This window comes from Gopherus flavomarginatus, chromosome 24 (genome assembly GCF_025201925.1).
Source record: "Gopherus flavomarginatus isolate rGopFla2 chromosome 24, rGopFla2.mat.asm, whole genome shotgun sequence".
NCBI lineage: Eukaryota > Metazoa > Chordata > Testudines > Testudinidae > Gopherus > Gopherus flavomarginatus.
Window position 1 is genome coordinate 15883897 of NC_066640.1, and position 17490 is coordinate 15901386.

At 43.5% G+C, this 17490-nt stretch overlaps 1 protein-coding gene across 3 annotated transcripts in view; it reads right to left on the reverse strand.

Annotated features, from left to right (window-relative positions):
* Positions 1 to 1893: 1893 nt before the first annotated feature.
* INSR (insulin receptor) overlaps positions 1894 to 17490 on the reverse strand; it is a 121934-nt gene continuing 106337 nt past the window's right edge. For all 3 annotated transcript variants that reach the window (XM_050934000.1, XM_050933999.1, XM_050933998.1), the window contains 7 exons: positions 15957 to 16024; positions 14493 to 14722; positions 12821 to 12931; positions 12564 to 12723; positions 11408 to 11537; positions 11076 to 11210; positions 1894 to 9310 (listed from right to left, as the gene is read on the reverse strand). In XM_050934000.1, coding sequence (XP_050789957.1) covers positions 8956 to 9310; positions 11076 to 11210; positions 11408 to 11537; positions 12564 to 12723; positions 12821 to 12931; positions 14493 to 14722; positions 15957 to 16024 — 1189 coding nt within the window. In that variant the 3' untranslated portion in view covers positions 1894 to 8955. The remainder of the gene's footprint in view (positions 9311 to 11075; positions 11211 to 11407; positions 11538 to 12563; positions 12724 to 12820; positions 12932 to 14492; positions 14723 to 15956; positions 16025 to 17490) is intronic.

The window sequence follows — 17490 nt, forward strand, 5'->3', positions numbered from 1 at the left end:
AATTCTGTGATATATCACAGATCACTGTCTATGCCACAAGTTGTAGCATTCTCATCTTATGACACATACAACATGTTACATGCTAGCATGTTACGTGACAGTCCACTGGATGAACCTGTAGACCAAGTGGGTGGGACAACACAGTAAAAAGAGATGCCATCAGTGCTTGAAATCTAGTCCTTTTGGGAGGAGGAACTGAGTGAAAAAGAGTTCAGGTCCTATACTTCCCCCAAATCAATTTTTATGGGTTTTACAAACAGTTTCTTTTCAAAATATTCTTCTCACTCTTGCTGCTTTGTGATAGGCCCAGATGAACAGCAGAGAAGGCTGATCTTAGAGGGGAAAGACTATATAAAAGTGAATCTACAGAGCAAACTAACTGGAAACAGTTTCCCTCCAGTCTTTTGGTTCTAGCCATTTCAGTGGTTATGTATAATAATAGCAGGTAAAACATTTTAAAGTGGCATAGTTTAAAAACGTTGAGGCCATCCCCTTTCCTAGCCTAAGGGGTGGAATACAGGTGGCTGTATTTTCTAGTTGCAGTCCAGGCTGTGTTAGCGAAGAGAAGGGTGAACTGCAAGGAGATTCAGAAGGTACTAACAAAACTAGGAAATTGGGAAACAAAACAGCAGATTAAATTTTTCTACTGTAAGTGTAAGATAATGTCCAAGGGAAGGGATGATTTGAATTCCTCCCACACACTGATGGGTTCTGAATTAGCTGGCCTCCCAGGAAAATAACCTCCTAGGGCATTGTGCAGACATTCACTCACCACTCAAGAGCAGTTAAGGAAAACAGGGTTATGCTGTGCTATAAATACCAACAGGCTCTTCTATAAATTGGTGGCAGGCCCATTCCCTAGAATCTTGTGTTCTGTTTGGGTTCCTTCTTACAGGAATAAGGAAGGTCTAGAGACAGGTGCTGATAATCAGATGATTCAGTGGACATTCACACAGGGAGAGGTTAAAAAGATGAGGGCTATTTTGGCCCTGATTCTTTGAAGAGTTTGGGCTCATTGCAGCACTAGGGCTCTAGTCTGTGAAGCAGTATGAGGAGCCAATCAGGGGCTCGCATTCACTCCATCCCATAACACAGACTGACAAGGCTTCTAACAAATGGAAGCAGATGCCTTTTACAGAGTGTAGAACTGCTCGCACAGGAAACTATTGAGCCTTACTCCTCAGGAAGATGTAAGCAGGATCTATTACTTAACTGAGTAGGAAACAATATCTGCAGTTACAATAGCAACTATAAATCCTGCTTCATGGTTGGAGCTTATCTTCAGTTGGGATCAGGAAGGAAATTTCTCCCTCTGGTAAAAAATAAAACAAGGTGCAAGTGGGAAAATAAATAAATAAATGAATAAAAAAATGGTTTTACATCTGCCGCCGATGCATCCAGCGCTGCCTGTCACGGGACACCAGACTAGATGGGTCATCAGCACGTTCTATTAACTCTTTGGTTAGGCATGAAAGTGGTGCCTGGAACAGTCTTATTTAACCTGCCTGTGTGGGACAAGTCCTCTCCAAAAGGCAACAGTGGAGGAAAAAAACAAACCAAATCAAATACTAATTTTCCCTTTGGTGTAACAGAAAGGTGGCTCTAGACATCTCCTGGCAGAAGGCGTTCCTTCTCGCCAATGTTTATCTAATGGCTTCATGCTACACACTCCTCTGCCCTAAGGACAGAACCCAGGACAGATCACACAAGCAATTATGCAGAAGAGTTAAACACACCTCAAACCACAAGCCTATAAATTGGCTGGTCTGACTGTTTTTTTCTTAACACCATTCATTTTGCCAGTGAAAGTATCACTTATTCCAAGAGGTGAATCTAACGCCTTTCATGTGGTGAAGCAGCATTCAGTGCACAGAGAGCAGAGACACAAATTACTACAGTGATTCTGGGATAATTTATTCAGAATTTTAATATAAACAGTTAATTGTTCAATATTTTACACACAGCAAGATTTTTAATATTCAAAGGTATTTTTTATACTTGTCACTGCTTGGCTCTTATATGAAAACATTGAAAAAATAAATCAAGCTTTTTTTTAAAATTTTTTTCTTAAACCATGGCACATTTTGATCCTTTACTTTATTTCAAAAAAAGAGGTATCTGCAAGACTATCAGCATTCTAGGACCTTCTGTGTGCAGAAAGGAAGGCAGGAGCAGCAAGATTAAACACAAAATATAAAGACTTCACAGAACTTTACCTAACATTTAACTGAATTTGCCTTCAGTTTATTTAAGGTACAAGCAGAACAATATTTACTTTTGGCTGAGTTTGATAAAGCTGATGACCAGTACCCACATCTGCCTAGTTCCTCAAACACAAACTACTGTTTTGATACTTGAACAAGTGTATCTGCACCCCACATAAAGCTAAAGGTAAAAGCTTTTAATTTTAATAGGATTTTAAAATTTTAATTCAACCTTCCGAAGTCAAAAGTGGCCTCTCTAAAAATTCCATCTTTGGGGGGTGGGGTGGGGGTAAATATTCAGTAATGGGTGTTGAAGGGTTACTGGGTGCTGCTTGGAGAATGTAAATTAGACAAGAGTGCTTTGGTAACAAGGGGGATAATACATCAGAGAAACGCAAGGACTTCCTAGTTGAGTCACTATTTCCCAGTTCAACCTAGGTTCTTCTGTTAATTGTAATACAAAGCCAGAGCTGAACTGGGAATATACTTTGCAGTGTGTTAATACTGGCCCTGATTCAGCCAGTTGCTCAAGCACATGCCGTAATTTAAGTCAATGAGATTTATTCAAGTCCTTTGAAAAGTTAGTCTAATTATTAACTACATGCTTATCAGGGTTGGAAGGGACCTCAGGAGGTCATCTAGTCCAACCCCCTGCTCAAAGCAGGACCAATCCCCAGACAGATTTTCGCCCCAGATTCCTAAATGGCCCCCTCAAGGATTGAACGCACAACCCTGGGTTTAGCAGGCCAATGCTCAAACCACTGAAGTCTGGGCCAAAGCATCTATCAGTCATGATTTTCTGGAATGAGTGAAACGAACCATTTACTAGGATTTTGGACAATTTAGGGAGTTAAGAACAAAAAAGACTTTCAGGAACATTCTTTCTTGCTGACTGCAACTACTTCAGCAAAAAAAAAAAAAAAAAGTAACACTGTAAAAATGAACCCTAACTTTATTATACAACATAAAAATCACCACTTCTCCACCTGCACTCTTATGGCTTGCTTTGTGGTGCAGGACATTTGTTAAACTGCAAGAATTAGTGCTTATCTTCTGGAAAGACACGAATGGTTTGTTTTTTTTTTTAAAAAGGACATATTTCATGGCAGCAGGTATTTGATAAAAACTGAAGTTTTAAAATTGCTTTCAAATACTGAAATTCTTCCAAAGAGAAGAATTAGTGTTGGCCTCATTCTTATGATATTAACAACAAGGCAAGCCAAAACAGAACAGGCTGAGGCATGTTAATGCTCTTACATCAACATTTGTGTACAGTATGCACGCAGAGTTAGCATCGAGCCAAGCAGAAGATACATTAAAATTGGCCTTTTTATTAAGTTCATAGAAACAACAACTAATTTTATCTCAGAGCCTTTATGTATTTCTGAAGTTACTATTCCTCAATTCCAATTCATTCAACAGCTTCTTTCCCTGGATGCTACTAATAAGGAAACTGATAGGCGGCATCAGCTGTGCTTTCAAAGGCAATTAGTTCATGACATAAAACATGGCCACCTAGTCTCCAAGTAAAAGAGAAGATCCAAGAGAAGTTTAGTCAGGCGGCTTTTGAGGAAGGCTAGAAAAAGAGAATCAAAGGTTCTCCTGCAGTTTTCTTTTTTCCTCTGGTATTATTCTGGTGAGATGCGAGAGCAGAGCCTCGGAACCCATCTCACATGGACTGATGGGGCACCCAGCATGAGTCTCTTTAGCAAACGTTTATGGCACAAAAAATTTTGATTTGATTTCTAACTTGTAAAACAAGTGCACAGTCTCAGTAATATATGGAGGCACCAGCTCCGTAGCGAAGGCTTAGTGCTCCTCAAGGCCCCTTCTTCATAGCACAGTGATATTCAAGAGGGAATTTGCTCTCCTCTCCCCTTCCCCCAAGAAAATGAGGCTCAAGGATAATTGGCACAGTATCTACCTCACTCCTGTCCTCCTTCTCCATCATATTCTAGGTAAATAACACAGGAAGCAACTTTGAGATTTTCCAAAGAGAAACCATCATCATATGCAACATAGAAAAAATTAAGCAGAAGTGTCCCATTATTACAACACAAATTTGACAGGAAACAGATATACTACCCCTAATCCAGAGTACCCTTTAGCAACCTAACAGCAGCCTTTTTCCATCTGATGTAGCTGCTTTACTACTCAATGTAAGAAAGATTGTGGAGCTGCAGCTTGGTCTATTTCATGTCACATGTCTAACCTAATCACTGCTGGCCCAGTTAGTTTACCATAATCAGCTCTTCTGCTTTACAAGGACAGAATATTTACAAGCAGCCACAACAGACATTTTTGAACCTAGCAGATAGGTTTCTGCAGTGCAAGGTGTGCTGTATTGCAAGTGAAGTACCACCAGCCTCGCAAGAGGCATTCAGGAAGTGGCAACTGAATTTAACGAGCAAATGCTTCTGAGAAACTGGTCTGGTCTCACGCTTTAACGTCTGCATTACAGAAAGACGGCAGTGCACAGGGACTCGCTGCTCATCTCTTCTGCTTTGCTAGCTTTAGAAATAGTGTTACATTGTGGGGCTGGACACCTTTCACAGTGGGGGATGTGGAGAACTTCCTACCTGCTTTACAGATTCTCAAGTGAATGCTAGGAAGGGGGGCCCATCCAGACATGTTTTGGACAAGGAGAAAGAGGGCTTCTCAGTAGTGTGCTGCAGCTGCTCATCCTGAGCCATTCCACCCTGGGTCCTGGACTACTGTTCTCCTCCTCCTCGCCTCTCCCCAAAGAACAGGATTTCTCCCTCAGCATGTGCTTGTGTTTCTGTTACAGTCACAGTATTTTCAGCTCTGATATGAATCTGTTAAGTTCATCAGAGCAACAGCTCCCCAGGGACCAGGAACAAGCCAATTATTGCTAACACCGTTTCTGCAAATGAGTTAGTAGGAACAGCTCAAAACCAGAAACTTTTGTCCACCACACAGAGATCTCATCAACTATATTCATGCATGGGCCCTGCTGCCTCTTGGCTGGTGTTATAGGAGTAGTTCCCAGCAAGACACAATGCCAGGGTTCTTCCGAGTCCCAATACGCGTCAGGATAATGACAAATTTCAACAGCATGGACCACAGTGTCAATTGTGGGCTAAAAATGAAGATTTTCCAAAGCAAATGTTGGGCTTTAACAGAGCATTTTCAGTTGTGCTTCTCACCTCTTCAGAAAAACAAGCATCAGCTTTAAAAGCTAAGTGCTGTAACAGCTGATTTTTTTTTTTAAAGGAACTCCATTTCAACACCCACCCCCGCACTCACACACATGCATGCAGAGAGAGAAAGAGAAAAGAAGTTTGAAGTAACTCATGTGAGGAACATGTATTTATGCCATGTGAATGGACTGCCTGGACCACAAAACACAGTCTGTATCCCCTGCCTTCTTCAAAGAGCTGGACATTGCAAGTCATATGCACTACACAGGGCCAACCAATATCAACTAAAGCTAGCCAAACCCAATACGAGGTTCCAATATTTCTGTACATATAAGGTCTTCTACAGTGCCAACAATAGCCAGAGACAATCACTTCAATTCTGCAATGTTCCTAAAGCAACAATATGGTGAGAAAGTTGTACTTTCGGGGTCACATCTTGCTATCAATTACTCCAGATTCACACTGGTATAAATTAAGAACATAGACATGATCCAAGCTGTCCAACTCAAACTAGAGGGGCAGCTCAGTGGTTTGAGCACTGGCCTGAGCATTGGTCTGTTAAACCCAGGGTTGAGAGCTCAATCCTTGAGGGGGTCATTTGGGGATTTAGTTGGGGATTGGTCCTGCCTTGAGCAGGGAGTTGGACTAGATGACCTCCTGAGGTCCTTTCCAATCCTGATATTCTATGATTCTAGATCTATTATGCACTGTTGATTATCTGGTCCACACTGGTCACGTTATTCCAAACAAATGCCATTTATTCTATTTCAGGGCACTGCATCAGGAAGAATGTCCAAATACTTAAAATATTTAACCCTGGAAATTGCTATTTTGTCCATATCAGGATATTTTCTTGATCATAGCAGAACTAACAGGATAGCATCAGTCAAATTTGACCATTGTCTACTTAGAGCCACAAATAGGGTCTTTGGTCGTCACTGCTTAAGTTAAGTGATAAATAATGATTTTCTGTTCTCCCATCCCTCTGGTGAATGGTCCCTCGTATTGGAATCAGTTGATATTGATTTTCTCCAATTCATAATAGGTCCAGACCAGACTATTTCATCAAGTCCAGAGATGCACAATATTAAAAATAGCCTTATGGGACACTGAGGTAGACTGTGCCAGAATAGGACAAAAAACAAACAAACCCACCACACCCTCCTGCCTAGTTTTCAAAGATAAAAATGTACACGTTCTGTATGCTTTAAGAAAGAAAATTGTTTGTTTTTACAGTGATTTATTTTATATTAAAATAAATAAAAATTTTCCTAATAAGAAAACCTCTCTCAATTAGAAAAGTGTGTGAATATTTCTTCCCTGCAGTGTAGCACAGAGCTGCTAAATAGTTACTAGTTTGTAAAGCACAAGTATGCAAGCTAGACCTTTCGAACTGTGAAGTTCTGGCCTCAGATTTATACAATACATTTTGCATCTCATTTTGTGAACAATCTTTTTGTACCTTCTCCCTTTGTCCCAACTGAGTCAGGCCCTACAAACATAAGGGGGTGCTGTTCCTTTCAGGAGGTGCATAATCCTTTATCTAGGTGCTGTACTACCAGGCATCTATAGTTTTGGGTTAGCAGGGAGGGATCAGTGATGTGCTCCCTATTAGCACCAACCCTTATTTTATTTTCAGTGATTGGTCTTTCAATTGCGGGGAGGCCGAAGCAGCCACATGTGGTCTGAAGTAACAAGCCACACACCTACATGCTCAGTGCCCCACCCAGATAAGCCAGGACTGCACCCAGCACAGGGAACTCATGGGGTCACAAAGAAAAGCTGCTGATTTTCACCTTCTGTCTCTCTTTGAAATCATCACCTGCATTATAAGAGCCTGCAAGATCCAGGGGTTTGCTTCTTTCAAGCCTATTAGTACATTCACTCCCCCCTGCTTCAGCCCCTTTCCCTGACAGTACATCCTTTCATCACTGTAGGAGACATGTAGTTTCATGATGCTTTTCTAACACCCTAAGCTAAACAGCTTTGCCTTTTATGCAAAGAGCAGCAAAACAAAGCCCAGCCCAAAACACAAAAGTTAGCATCCTGAAGAGCTGGAGGGGAGGGCTAAGAACAAAACTGCCCCATAACGATCCATGGGGAATGGTGCAGGCATCTCAGGAAAACACCAAAGTCCCAGTTGTTGTGCCAGGCCAAATGCCCACGCAGGGTGCAGACAGGCACAGACTAGTTCACCACAGTCACGTTCAGCTTCGGCTCCACTCATGGAGCCAGGAGCCTGGCACTTCCCCCTGTGGGTGGGTTAGTGTCTGTTGTTCTGTCAGAGTTTTTGCTCTTTCACCTGGTGCCGTTTTCTCCAATGTCTGTGGGAAAGTGCATGTGGAAGGGAAAGAAAGTGAAGTAGCAGAGCGACGGAGGGCTGAGGCAATGCTTTGTCTGTCAGCCTCCACCAACCAACTCAAGTCCAAAATACGTTATCTTGGGGCTTTAGCTGGAGCCGGCTGACTGTGTGATATAAATCACAAAACTGTATTTTAAAGCCTTGTCAAGTACAAACTTAACATGTGCTTCATAGTTCCTAAGAGGATAATCAGCTAAAATAAAGTTCATTCTGAAATCCATGGACCACTTTAAGACCAAACAAACTCACTCCCCAATCCCCTCCCCCAAAAAAGAATCATAAACACTCAATAATTTATATGGTAGTTAACATTTAAAACTAAAAACATTTTAAATATGCTACAACAAACAATATATATACTCAATGCTATAAAGACAGAAAGCACGATATCAGGTCACGGGTTCCTGTTTTGTTTGGTCTTGAAGGTAGCCACAAATCTCAGATTTCTACTCCTTTGGCTCCTAGCATATTTTTCCTCATATGCTAATGAGAGAAAACTACTCCCCAAGAGTCCTTAGTACAAAAATAATCTGTTTAGGGTTCAATCACTCTAGGAAACTGGGAAAGAGAATACACACTTCCAAGAAGAGGAAAGCTTCTGTGAGAACATACAAAACTTATGTACAAAAGAAGTGTATATTTGTATATATATATATATACACACACCCCATGTATATATACTGCGCGCGCGCACACACACACACACACGGATTTAACTCATTAAAAAAGTATGAAAGCAGCAGCTATTGGTCAATCTGAGGAAATGGCGTGTCCAATTGATGGGTGTTAAAATCCTTTGGCTGTAGTGAAAGAAATGCTTCTGAAGAGGATGCCATAAAGCTTGGAATTCTGCTGAGAACATTTATGTCCTGCAGAAGTTTTGTTCTGCACCTTTATAACGTAGCTCAGACATCATTGATTTTCATTTCCTTTGTTGGCAAATGTGGATTCTCTTCTTTCAACCTAATTTACAAGGTCAGCTCCTGTTTTGAACCATGGCTACAGAAGGGACAGCCACCATGGAAACCTTTTCCATTTATGTTCACAGATAAGTCAATTGACAACCACTCAACTTGTCAAAAAAAAAAGTCTCTTAATCATAGGATGATTAAAAATCTGAGCAGAGAGTTTATCGTTGTACGTCATATGCTGTGGCAGCAGCAACAAGAGTCCTGAGATTCATGGAGGGGAAAAGCAAAGACACAACCCTTGGGCCAAACAGGAGGTGTTAGGAAGGGCTCGACCTAGGCATTGACAGAATTCGCCCGTTTTTCTTGCCACCGTTCATGTGAGTGTAAGGTATATGCTCTTCATAGTTCCCCTTGAGGCCCATGGAGGGCCCATTGTCTCGCCCCAGTACTTTGTCCCTCTGCGAATAGGAGGAAGGGTCAAGGGGTATGCTCTCCATGTTCTCAAAGTCCATCTCAAACTCCTCTGTCTCGGGAGGTTTGTTTTCTTCACTGTAAAAGAATGACATCTCCTGGAAGCTGGGGTGCAAGTCCTCCTTCAGCATCTCAATGATCTCGATGAAGGTAGGGCGCATTTTGGGGTTGTACTGCCAGCACATCTGCATCAGGCTGTGCCTGAAAGGGGACAGAGAAGAGAGTCAGTATCTGGGAATCACTTTCACAGGCACAGACCTGAGCAGGGGTTAGTGTAATTTAATACCCAAACCTATGTTGGGACAAACTCCCTGCAATGGCTGTCAACTCTCTGATTCCCGGGTCCAACATTTCCACTTACAGTCTCTTATGTTTTCTTCTCTTCCTCTCCAGTTTCTCTTCCTGGTCTCCAATTTTCCTATTATAACCTCCTGCTCCTCTCTTTCCATGTCTGCCAGGGCCCACGACTCCCTCAGATTCATTCAATTGTAGAAACACAGGAATGGAAAGAACCTCCTGGCCATAGAGCCCATTCCGCTGCTACTGCAGGCCACCCCATCATATAACCCTGTACAAAAAACTTACTGAGCTCCATTTTAAAACTAATTCAGTTGTTTGCCCCATTACTCCTACTGAGAGGCTGTTCCAGAACCTCCCTCCTCTAATGATCAGAAACCACCTTCTAATTTCCAGTCTCAATTTTCCCACAGCCAATTTATACCATATTTTATTCTTTTTCTAAGTCTGCTTAATGTTCTCTCTCTCTACAAGAGGTTTTCTTTTCAAGACTCCCCGTATTTCTGACCTTCAGTGTTTACCCTTTCCCCATCCCTCTCATCTCTACCTGCCCTGCCATTCCTCCTCCCAGCTGCTCCCATGGGCAGCCCAGGTCCTGTTCATGTTCCAAATGCAGGCTCTGGAAGATGATGGCTAACACACCAGACAACACGCAGCCTAGAGCTGGCTAGGCTTGGGTAGCAGGACACAGACAGCTCCACTGCCATTTTTAAAACTAAATGCTGGAGCTAGCAACTCGTCTGAGACCCTGCAAGTTTCATTCTAGAAGGGTTTGTTAGTGGCAGCATGACTTTCAGCACTCCAGCTCTTCAGCACCATCACTCTCTTAGTAACCCCGCCCCTGTGTGGCCATAGGGGGTTAACCTATTGTTATTCCATCATTTGGGAGGAGAGTTTCAGTGCTGCCTTGAGGTTGGCTACAGAATCAAACATGGAGCACATGCTGGGCAAGGATAAAATGCTGATGGGATGACAAAACCACTGGAGAGGACAGACTACCCAGGGCCCTTGCTATGCCTGAGAGACAGGAAAAAGACAAGACAAGACACTTTGCACCCTCCCTTCCCATTCACCATATGAGGGATTCCTGAAAGTTAATGAATGGAACGTGGCCACCACTCTTGCCTGGAAGCAAACCAGGTGGAATTGTCTAATACAGACGTATAACCAGGTGTCGATTTGCAGACAGCTTCTACAGTGCAGTAACACCCGTCCCTTTGACTGATGAGCCTCTCCCCAGCATTTACAGCCACTTGGCTAGGAACTGCAGAGAAGCAAGCACAGCCCTAGCACACCACTCTGCAGAGGTGAATCACGGTGTGTTAAAACCCAGGAAAGGCCTGTTGTTTTGGCCTATATATATTTTAGACTTTCCCTGCGTTCTGGCCTTCACACTCTCTGGTGTGCACTCTCTCTTCTTACGATTATATAGCCCAATTTAGTTTGGCTTTCCTTTCTGGTCGCCTGGGCTGCCCTGGACTCTCCTCTTCATCTCTGGGTCACTCAGGATGGGGTGACAACATTTCTTTGTCAGGTGGCTCTCAAAATTCAGCTTTGCTCCCCCCGTTCATCAGGGTGGAAGGGAGGTGGAATTACAGCAACCTTCACTGGCCATACTTTAACCAAAGGAGCATAACTTGGTCAGTTCTCACTCGCTTCTAGTACTTACAGTCTCTCTGGACAGTTGTCTGGCTGATCCAGGTATCCTCCATCCATTACAAATTTTAGCACCTGTTCGTTAGAGAGTCCTTGGTATGGCTGCTCCGCCAAACTACTTATCTCCCAAAGGACAACTCCAAATGACCTGAGAAAAGACCAGAACCACTGATCAGATTGATGCTGAGGATCTAGAGAAGACATGGGTCAGCTTACTTTTGTTGCAGGAAGATTTTAGAAGATGCACTATATGTTTAAGAAGCGGCTTCAAAATGTAATTTCCTGTTCTCCGAAGAACTTACTACCCCGCCACACACACATCACGGAATGCAGAGTGCAACTTACCACACATCTGAGTAAGCAGTAAAGACACCATCCTTTAGAGATTCGGGTGCCATCCATCTCACAGGCAGCAGCCCCTTGCCTCCTTTACGGTAATAGTCAGTCTCATAAATGTCTCTGGTCATGCCAAAGTCTGACAAAAGAAGTTAGGATGTATTACTAATGCCCAGTCCTTGCTGAAAGGACTCCCATTTCTGTAACATGTGCACATTAACACTGTGTGTACCAGCACAGAGGCAGGGCCAGGTAGCCACAGTGCAGGACTCCTGCCTACTTGATTGTGGAAGACACCAGTGGAATGCTCTCCTGTATCTTTCCACTGTGGGAGCCACAGTAGCTTGCCTTAGAGTCTGTCCTGCTGCCCAGTTACTCCAACTATGTAGCACATTAAATTAAACCACAGAAAACAATTCCTTTCCTTAGGTCAGGCTATTGTGCCTATGACACCCCAACTTTCAGTCATGCTGCTATCTTGAGAGTATTTAGAGAATGAGCATATTCCCCCCACCCCACTCCTTCCTAAACTATGATGCAGCCATGGTACCATTCACGGTCACAGTTGTAACTAAGCTCTATTTTGACGGATCTCTTCCCACTCGTTTGATGAAAACAGAATTCCTTTTGGCCTGAAATTCCAGATGGCTGGCCTCAGGCCAGAGGAGGCTTTGAGGGGGGGTTGGATTATTTTTAAATTTTATCAACTCAACTGGTGTTAAGAACTTGTTTTAGACATTTGTCCTCCATAAAAACTAGTCCTTGGGCCTAATTACATCTTTAGCAGACCTTAGCTTTTAGCTTATGCTCTATGAATAGGATACTTTCTCTGTCACAGTTCTCATGGAAGCAAGAAATAATATGACATTTCCCGAGGAGCTCTCATTAGAGGAAGTTATTAACTACATTTCTGTAGAAGCTATAGAAGCTGCAGTGAGGCTCACCTAGACAATCCACTTACCAAAGTGCCTGCAGCACCTCCTGCAAGGCAGGTGAAACAGGAAAAGATATCGGACAAAGAAGGTTCACCTTAGTGTAGAACTTGAAAGACAGTTAAAAACCAACGGAGATCAGCTGTCTTTTTATGGCACTAGTCTAGGATTTCACAGAACCTCCTTCTCGACAGGAAAAGCTTAGTATTAGATTTGACGCACACGTTACATACCTCCAATTTTTACAGTAAAATCTTCTGCAACCATACAGTTACGGGCTGCAAGATCCCTGTGGACAAACTTTTTGGCATTCAGGTAAGCCATACCATCTGCAATCTCTGCAGCCATCTGGATCATCTCTCTGAGAGTTGGTGGGGGATGGCCAGGGTTATTCTGGAGTGAAGTCAGAAAGTATTAAAGACCAAAGCAAGTCAGTCTGTTGTATGACACGCTCCCCCTCCCTCCAATATCGCTTCTCTCCCACCTTTACCTCAGCATCAGGTCTCAGGGAGCGAAGGTAACTTTTCAGATCTCCATGTGCCATCAGTTCCATGACAACCAGTGTGGGTTGTCCTTTTGAGACCACCCCTAGGAGGCGAACCTGAAAAACATAGAAATGGGGATTCTCCCTTAGCGTTGTGTCTGGGCATGGCACATTTGTGAAAATGGAGTTTAAGTGAAACCAACTTTGACACATGGCTGGAAAGGGTTAAACAGCTTGCAGGCTGAATGACCCAAAGCCCACCTTTAAAAAGTCATGCTAGAAAGGTATGTGAATGCTAAATTAGGGCCATTCATGCTAAATAGGCTAGAACTTTGAAATGAAAACCAATACTGTTAGAAGTAATACTAATTGTGCCACAAGTACTCCTGTTCTTTTTACTAATTGTGTGTATCTTAGATGCTACCTGTAAACAGATGAGATCAAAAGGGAATATTAACATTTAGATGAATCTTGGGTAAAATAATGTCATTGTCTATATGTCTCTTTGAAGTCTGTAACAGACTGCCTAATGGGTAAATTGCCCTATGTTAATTTGTGTAACTAGAAAGCAAAAGGTTACATCAAAAGCCTATTGTTTAATCAGGACTGTGCGGTCAAGTGGATGCTAGAACGTCATCTCAGATCTGCTTAGGCTTCATCAGGGGAAGTTTGAGTCGCAAGACTGAGGTCCCAGTGATGCTGGGATGCCCTGAATATGAGATTTGGACATTGGAATATGACCTATGAACTGAATTCTACAGGGACTTTGCAACTACAAAGCTCACCATCTCTGCTATGAATCTGAACCTCAGTGGATTGAACTCATGTCTGTCTGTATGTTGATCTTTTAACCATACTCTCTCTTTTGTTTTTTAATAAATTCTAGTTTAGTTAATAAGAATGTGCTGTAGCGTGTATTTGGCTAAGATGTGAAACATTCATTAACCTGCGAGGAAATGAGTCTGATCCTTTGGGACTGGTAGAACCTTTTCTTTTATATGATGAAATAAGATTTTCAGAAATCATCATATTTCACTTAGGTACCTGGTTGGAGGCCTGAGGCTGGATCACTTTTAAGGGAACTGTGTTGTTTGGACTTCCGAGTAACTAGTAAAATCTATCTAAGATATGCAACTTCAGCTACGAGAATAGCGTAGTTGAAGTCGACGTATCTTAGATCGACTTAGAATCACTTACTTTGCGTCCTTGAGCGTGGGATCAATGGCCGCCGCTCTCCCATCGACTCCGCTTCCGCCTCTCGCCATGGTGGAGTTCCAGAGTCGACAGCAGAGCCATTGGGAATCGATTTAGCCACGTCTACACTAGATTTAACTTTAATAGGTTTTTGTCTTCCCCATTCTTTCAGTTCACCCTAATTGAGTGACCAGAGCTGGCCCCATCCCGGTCACACCAACACTTCTGCAGCAAAATCCGAGTGCTGTCATGGGACACAGGGCCCTGTCCTGAAGGTGGAGGAGGGGCTTGAAAGAGCACAAGGGAAATTATACAGGAAGATGAATTTTCCAGACTCTGCCACTCTCTCTCCCTGATGGATTTTGCTTTCCTTTTAACCATGTTTTCAGCTTGATCCTCTCGCATTATAAAGTACTAAAGGGACATTGGTTCAAAGGTGGGATTTTTACCAGCAAGTCATTTAATGTAGAGAAACTTCACTTACCACATGATGGCAGCTGAACCCTTTCATTACAGAAGCTTCGTTCAGAAACTCAATGCGCTCCCGGAGGCTGGCAGATTCATTAACCGTTTTCACAGCTACCCGAGTCTCTGGCTCCCCTTTCACTATGTCTTTGGCTATCCCTTCATACACCATCCCAAAGGAGCCTTGCCCGAGCTCTCGGAGAAGGTTAATCTTGTCTCGTGGGACCTCCCATTCATCGGGCACATAAACTGTCACATGGAGAAAGAAATTTCTGAATGAGGAGAGCAGTTACTGGAGAGAGGTTTCTGCAGTCAGGCACAGGAGACAGGAACACCCAGGCCTTAACACTGTTCCCACCTCAGCAAGACGGGCTGGACTAGAGACTGGGGGCCAAAGTCACCCCCTGCCTTGTGCAGCCATTTACACCTGAGTAAGGTGGGTGCCTAATCAGACACAGTATTTCATTCCCACTTTATCCTGGTGCAAATGTCTGCACAAGGAGTAAGGCAAGAAGCGTCTGTCCCACAGACAGTAGGACTGAGTCTTGCAAAGCGTGTGCCAGGGAGAATCTGCAGGGTGAGTGATAGAACGCAGCAGCAAGTGCACAATGCAGGTAACAAGGGGATTATGATCCACAAGCAGACATCCAGCATTCACATTCACTAGTTCAGACGCCCATGCCTCGCTCCTGTACTGGATGTAATATTCCGCACCGAGCTCACTTTTCACAAAGACGTGACAAATCTAAACAAATAACGGATACAAAGACACTGTTCTAAAACTCAACATCTTAAAATAAGCCTGCTGTGTTCAGACTGTCAGCCTCGTATTGGGCTAGAGGATAAACACGACTGCTTCAGTAAAGAAATAAGCTAAAGCTGGATTCCAGTAAACAGCCCCCTTCTTACTCCTCTTAACACAATGAAATTAGAGGCACAGTACTTTGCTTAAACACAGTGTATTTGTCCAACTTCTCCAGCATTCCTACAGCAGGAAAGGGAGGAAACTCCTTTCCAAACCCTTTTCAGAGGATTACACAGTGTAGCCCTGAGAAATGCAGGGCATGTGAAAGATGCAGGCATTGATTGTGATCCCATTAAATATGCTTTGCAAAGCATCAATGTACCAGAGATTCTTGAGCAAAAAAACCTGGAGAAATACAGCAGCCAAGGGTGGCAGTAGAAATCCCAGCATCACCTGCTTTATGTCCCTATGCTGCAGCACACAGATCAAAGTAGCGAGCATGTTAACAGCACACCACTTCCTAATATTTATCACCAACCCAAAAGTGGGTTTATTTATTTTTTTTAAACTAACTGAGCTCTTCTTCTCTACCCTAGAATTGCTTTAGTAGCAACACTTGCCCACCCACGAATGGGCAAGAACATTCTTTAAGCTTTTATACGTTGATCCATGTTTCCCAAGTCATAATTCCAAACCAAGTGAAGCATTGGAATGGTCAGAACTGCAGCATGGTCTCACCATCACTGGCACTCAGGTACTCTGGGTTAGAGGATGCATAGAGTGGCCCAGTTGGTCCTTCAGTTTGTCTGGAAGCAAGACAGATACATAAAAAGTTTCAGTATTTCTACAATTTTGTGCCTTGTGTTTCTGTCACCTTAGGGCTCATGGGGCTGATTGCCTTCTATGATGAGATAACTGGCTCTATGGATATGGGGAAAGCGGTGGATTTGACATATCTTGACGTTAGCAAAGCTTTTGATACGGTCTCCCACAGTATTCTTGCCAGCAAGTTAAAGAAGTATGGGCTGGATGAATGGACTATAAGGTGGATAGAAAGCTGGCTAGATCGTCAGGCTCAACAGGTAGTGATCAATGGCTCCATGTCTAGCTGGCAGCTGGTATCAAGTGGAGTGCCCCAAGGGTCGGTCCTGGGACCGTTTTCATTCAACATCTTTATTAATGATCTGGAGGATGGCATGAACTGCACCCTCAGCAAGTTCGCAGATGACACTAAGCTGGGGGAGAGGTAGATATGCTGGAGGGTAGGAACAGGGTCCAGAGTGACCTAGACAAATTGGAGAACTAGCCCAAAAGAAACCTGATGAGGTTCAACCAGGACAAGTGCAGAGTCCTGCACTTCGGATGGAAGAATCCCCACACCACTACAGGCTGAGGACCGACTGGCTAAGCAGCAGTTCTGCAGAAAAGGACCTGGGAATTACAATGGACGAGAAGCTGGGTGTGAGTCAGCAGTGTGCCCTCAGCACAAAGAAGGGCAACGGCATATTGGGCTGCATTAGTAGGAGCATTGCCAGCAAATCGAGGGAAGTGATTATTCCCCTCTATTTGGCACTGGTGAGGCCACACCTGGAGTACTGTGTCCAGTTTTGGTCCCCCCAGTACAGAAAGGATGTGGACAAATTGGAGAGAGTCCAGTAGAGGACAATGAAAATGATCAGGCGGCTGGAGCACGTGACTTACAAGGAGAGGCTGAAGGAACTGGGGTTATTTAGCCTGCAGAAGAGAAGAGTGAGGGGGAATTTGATAGCAGCCTTCAACTACCTGAAGGGGGGTTCCAAAGAGGATGGAGTTCGGCTGTTCTCAGGGGTAGCAGATGACAGAACAAGAAGCAATGGTCTCAAGTCGCAGTGGGGGAGGTCTAGGGCAGTGGTTCTCAAACTTTTGTACTGGTGACCCCTTTCAAATAGCAAGCCTCTGAGTGTGACCCCCCTTATAAATTAAAAACACTTATTTATATATTTAACACCATTATAAATGCTGGAGGCAAAGCAGGGTTTGGGGTGGAGGCTGACAGCTTGAAACCCCCCATGTAATAACCTCACGACCCCCTGAGGGGTCCCGACCCCCAGTCTGAGAACCTCTGGTCTAGGGGAGCCCTGAAATGGTGGCAACATGGTGGGATCATTTTGAACCAGAAGCACAGACCTCAGTATTTTAAAAGGACAAGTGGCCTTTTTCCTGAATTTTTGGCTAAATCACTTGGTGGTGGCAGCAATACTGTCCAAGGACAAGGAAGTTTTTTACCTAAGCT